The sequence below is a fragment of the Tupaia chinensis genome, unplaced genomic scaffold, assembly GCF_000334495.1.
Source record: "Tupaia chinensis unplaced genomic scaffold, TupChi_1.0 Scaffold143644_1, whole genome shotgun sequence".
Lineage (NCBI taxonomy): Eukaryota > Metazoa > Chordata > Mammalia > Scandentia > Tupaiidae > Tupaia > Tupaia belangeri.
This window is the reverse complement of record NW_006203492.1, coordinates 616,548-621,882: the sequence shown is the minus strand read 5'-3', so window position 1 is coordinate 621,882 and position 5,335 is coordinate 616,548. Positions and strand designations below refer to the sequence as shown.

Genomic DNA, 5,335 nt, shown 5'->3' with positions numbered 1-5,335 from the left:
GACGTAGCCATTATGCCATCCGCTGGTCCCTTGTCTTCTCTTCCAAAGCTGAGCCTCAGCCCACCCCGGGGAAACCCCCATCGGCCGCCCTGTCCCCTTCAGGTTCCGCGTCCTGCGACAGCCCCAGCCGCGCCCTGCCCCGGGGCTCCCGGGCCCCACGTGTGTCTGTCCCCTCGTGGTGGGAGCTGCATGCGGGGCCGCCCGGCGCCGGTGGGCAGGGCCAGCCTCGCCACCCGCTAGACAAGTCGGGGCAGGCGCGTGGGTCCCCCGGGTGCCAAGCGTGTCCTGGGGTCTCGTTGCAGAGCGGCACAGCCCCCCGGCCAACGTCACCGTCCACTGCAACGCCTCGGACTGCCTCGTCGGCTGGAGGCAGCCCCGGACCAAGCAGAGACTGTCCCCGTGGGATTTCCAGTACCAGCTGGACATCCAGCGGCAGGTCAGTGTCCCCCACAGACGGGCCGAGTGAACCTGGGTGCGAGGCACAGGGTCAGGAAAGGGGATGGTGTGGGGTCCCGGGACTGCGGAGCAGATGCCCTGTGGCTGGCAGGAGGGCTTCCTGGAGGAGGTGACAGTGAAGGCGTCTGGGTTGGTGGCAGCCAGAGAGGATGAGCACTGGGTCCTGATCTGTCACCAGCTGGGACACAGGGCGAGGAAGGGACACCCAGGAAGAGTCCCCCTTCATGTCTGGCAGGTCCCGTCTCTCTGTCCTCCGGAGAAATGGACTAACCATGCCCTCCTGTCTCAGAGGCGGCTGGTGTCCTGGTTATGTCCAAAGAAAGACTACGATGAGGGCCGGACGCGTGTGTGGCCTGCTGGTTGAAGGACTTCCATCCCATGTGGCTAACCGCCATTTGAATCCCAGTCCCGATAGCATGAAATAAACCCCCGCTGGGACCAGCAGTTAGCGTAATGGCTATGTCGCTGGACTCCCACGTAGGCGGCCACAGTTCAAATTCCGGACCTGGTGGCTTAAACTCACACCGGGCGCGTGTGTGTGCGTGCCCAAGATCCCGAGAGGAGAGTGGAGGAGAAGGGATTGCGGCATGGCCATCCCCCCTGGGGGGTGATTTCTCGCTTTCTGTCTCTCTGTCTCTCTCTGTCTGTCTGGCAAGTGCACGCACCCTATAGCAAAAACCTCTCCAAAAATAATAATAATAATAACAAATAAAATGTAATAAATAAACAATGATGTTTTTAAAAATCCCGGCAGGATGCAGAAATGCAGAGGGTTGGGTCATGACCATGCCCCACTGTGGGGTCTTTTCTCTGTCTCTGTCTCTCTCTAGCAGGCAAACGTGCCCTCTAGAAATTAAAAAACTGATGCAAACCCTTGGACACGGAAAATAACAGGCTTTCTATTTTGGTCTCGTTTTTTTCTAGAACGTGGAACCCTACATTCGAAACCCATTGGTGAGTGAGCACTGGAACCCCGTGGGTCAACCGAGGCTTCAACCCTCGCGCTGTGCAGCGGGACGGCCCCAGCTGCTGACCGGCCGGTCGGTGTCCGGGCTGGGACGGGGTCAGGCCGTCTCCGGGGGCCGCAGTGAGGCTGCCGGTGGCCGCCGCTCAGAGCTCTCTCCCCGGCTGGCTTTTCCCTTTTCATCATTTTCGTAGCATCGTCTGTGTTCGTCCCTCTCCGTAAGACTGGCATCCTACCCTGTACTTTTTCTGCTTCTTCTTCTCTTTGTTTTTAGTTTTTACCATTGGTTGTGTGCACTTGCAGAAGAGAGACAGAGACAGAGAGACAGAAAGTGAGAAATCACACCCCTAGTGGGGCTGGCCATGCCGCAATCCCTTCTCCTCTGTGCTCCTCCTGGGATTTGGGGCACGCACACACACACACGCCCGGCGTGAGTTTCAAGCTGCCGGGTCCAGGACTCAAACCGCGGTCAGCCAGGTGGGAGTCTAACAGTGTCACCATCATACCACTCGCTGGTCCCAGAAGGAATAGACTTTTAAAAAGACAGCCAGCAGGTGGCATGGTAAGCAGGGCACTGGCTCGCCCATGCCGCACTGCACAGTTCGAGTCCTGGATCCGGTGACTGGCAAACACGCCAGTTGCCTGTATGTGTGTGCCCCAAATCCTGACAGGCTAGAGGAGAAGGAACCGCAGCATGGCCATGGCTCGGGAGGGTGCTTTCTCACATGTTGGCTCTGTCTCTCGGTCTCTGTCTCTCTCTGGCGAGTGCACACACCATACAGCACCTTTGAAAACAAAAACGAGGGGCCCGCAGGTGGCGCGGTGGCCAAGGCGCTGGACTCTCGCGTGGCCGCCTGTGGTTTGAGTCTCAGAGCTGGCGTAGCGTTCATGCATGCCCAGAATCCCCAGGAAAGAAATGCGTTAGGGTTGCAGCGTGGCCACCCCCCATGGGTGGTGTGTGGGTGGTGTGTGTGTGTGGGGGGGTGCTTTCTCACACTCCGTCTCTGTCTCTGTCTCTGCCTCTGTCTCTCTCCCGTGGGTGCAGACGCCATGCAACACCTTGGAAGATAACAGCAAAAGGTCCGCTGCATGATGCATGCCCTTCTGAGCCGCGCTGGGCTTCCATGCTTAGAGGAGACGGTTCGGACTCTGTCCAGAGTCAGCCTGTCCACGTGACTGTCACGCCGGGGTTGACGACAGGGCGGTCGCCTGGCTTCCGTGGTTCCCAGGGCGGGCATGGTGTGGACGGCTCGGCCCTGGGCACAGCGCCTCTCACTTTCCGCGCCTCTCACTTTCCGCCCCCCCCCCGAAGATCGACGTGGCCGGCGATGGGAGAAACCAGTACTGCTTCCCCAGCCCTGAGCCCCGAGCCAAGCACACCGTGAGGGTCAGAGCCGCGGATGCCCGCGCCCTGCAGTGGAGCGCCTGGAGCCAGCCCGTTGAGTTCGGTAAGGGGACCCAGGACGGGGCGCCCAGCAGGTGGCGTGGTGGATAAGGCGCTGGACTCCCTCATGGCCAACTGTGGTTCGAGTCCCGGGTCCGGTGGCTTGAAATTCACGCTGCGTGTGTGTGTGTGTGTGTGTGTGTGTGTCCTAAATCCCAAGAGGAGAATGGAGAAGGGATTGCGGTGTGGCCAACACCCTCAGGAGGTGATTTCTCACTTTCTGTCTCTCTCTCCCTCTGGTGCACGCACCTGCCCTATGGCAAAAAACTAAAAACAACATAAATAAATAAGTAAATAATAAGATGCCAGCCGGTGGCGTGGTGGTTAAGGGCACTGGACTCCCACAGGGCTGACTGCGGTTCGAGTCCCGGACCTGGCGGCTTGCTTTCTCACTTTCTCTCTCTCTCTCTTTCACTCTGTCCCTCTCCGGTCAAATTAAATAAACAAATAAAGTTAAATAAAATCATTCTTTAAAAAAATAAATAAAACCTATACTTAAAAAAACAACTGAGTCGGGGCCACCTCTGTGATATGGTGGTGACCATTGAGCTCAAGAGAAGCCAGACACCACAACGGATTGAAGCCCAGCCTGGTCAGTCTGAACCTGCCTGGTCATGTATGCAAATGCCAGGACGTGTATGCAAATACCAGGACGTGAATGCAAATGCCAGGACATGAATGCAAACTCCTGCAAACTCCCCAGATATGTATGTAAATACCAGGACATGTATGCAGATTCCCTGGGTGTGTATGCAAATATCAGGATGTGTATGCAAATGTCAGGGCATGTATGCAAATACTAGGTAATGTATGCAAATATCAGGATGTTTATGCAAACTCCCCAGATATGTATGTAAATGCCAGGACATGTATGCAAACTCCCTGGATGTGTATGCAAATACCAGGATGGGTATGCAAATATCAGGATGTGTATGCAAATACCAGGGCATGTATGCAAATACAAGGGAATATATGCAAATGCCAGGATGTTAATGCAAACTCCCCAGAGATGTATGTAAATGCCAGGACATGTATGCAAACTCCCTAGATGTGTATGCAAATATCAGGATATGCATGTAAATGCCAGGGCATGTATGCAAACTACCTGGATGTGTATGCAAATACCAGAATGTGTATGCAAATATCAGGGTGTGTATGCAAACTCCCTGGATATGTATGCAAATGTGAGGACATGTATGCAAACTCCCTGGATGTGTATGCAAATACTAGGATGTGTATGCAAATATCAGGATGTGTATGCAAATACCAGGGCATGTATGCAAACTCCCTGGATATCTATGCACATGTGAGGACATGTATGCAAACTCCCTGGACATGTATGCAAATGCCAGCATCTGCTGGGCTGGAGGACTGAGCAAGGGGGTCATGGAGGGTACCCCCTTTCTCTCTCCCTTCCTCACACACTCACACATGCATGTTCTCCATCAGGAACAAAGTGAGAGAAAGTCTTTTTTTTCTTTTTTCAAGAATTACTTTATTAATTTAATTTTATTTGTTATTATGTTTAAGTATACCAGAGGGAGCCAGAGAGAACCAGGGGAAGTGAGAAAGCAAGCTGCCCGGTCTGAGACTCGAACTGTGGTTAGCTGCGTGGGAGTCCAGCACCTTAACCACTACGCCACCGACCGGCCCCGGCAGAAAAATTCTTAGAAAGGGGGCGGGGAGGTGGCGTGCTGGTTAAGGTGCTGGACTTCCACCTGGCAAACGCCGTTCGGCCCCGGCTCCCGTGGCTGGACAGTCATGTGGGCGCGAGTACGTGTGTGCCCACGATCCCGAGAGCAGAGGAGCAGGGACGGCGGTGTGTCCGTCCCTCCAGGCGTGACTTCTCACTTTCCCTCTCTGTCTGTCTCTAACAGGCGCACGCGCCCCGTGCGAAAAAAAGACAACCTAAAAAAAATGAAAGAGACTTGGCGTGTTTCCTCCTAACCAAGACAGAGCTGTTTCAGGCAGCCGAAGGACCGGCCCGGCTTCCTTCCTCATTTCTTGGTAACACGCGTGTTAGCCTGACCCAGCGTGTTGCTCAAATAGTTCAGTTGTTCCCCGAGTCCTTTCTGATGTGAAAAAATAAATTAAAAAAAGTGGAATTCATATGATCCATTTAGTCCTTGACTCATGTACTCAAAGAGCCATTAATTTTCAATTATTCATTTAATTTAATTTATTTATTTTCCAACTCTGGACCGGGTGGCTTAAACTCACGCCGGGCGCGTGTGCGTGCGTGCCCAAGATCCCGAGAGGAGAATGGAGGAGAAGGGATTGCAGAGTGGCCGTCTCCCCTAGGGGGTGATGTCTCGCTTTCTGTCTCTGTCTCCCTCTGTCCTCGTCTCCCCCCTCCCTCATGAGCACAGATGCCTATGGCGAAAAAAGAGAGATAGAGAAATAAAATAGAAAAGAAAGAAAAGGAGAACAAAGTTAAGATACATCTCTGGTGCCTGCAACTCTGGAGACGG

At 54.2% G+C, this 5,335-nt stretch overlaps 1 protein-coding gene across 2 annotated transcripts in view; it reads left to right on the top strand.

Annotated features, from left to right (window-relative positions):
• The window catches only part of CSF2RA (colony stimulating factor 2 receptor subunit alpha), a 21,244-nt gene extending 16,266 nt beyond the window's left edge, over positions 1 to 4,978 (top strand). The window contains exons 7-10 of one of the 2 annotated variants that reach the window (XM_027766709.1): positions 303 to 436; positions 1,381 to 1,410; positions 2,733 to 2,868; positions 4,742 to 4,978. In XM_027766709.1, coding sequence (XP_027622510.1) covers positions 303 to 436; positions 1,381 to 1,410; positions 2,733 to 2,868; positions 4,742 to 4,776 — 335 coding nt within the window. In that variant the 3' untranslated portion in view covers positions 4,777 to 4,978. Of the gene's footprint in view, positions 1 to 302; positions 437 to 1,380; positions 1,411 to 2,465; positions 2,701 to 2,732; positions 2,869 to 4,741 lie in introns of those variants that run through there. The other variant, XM_027766711.1, reaches the window with a different exon arrangement.
• The last annotated feature ends 357 nt before the right edge of the window (positions 4,979 to 5,335 follow it).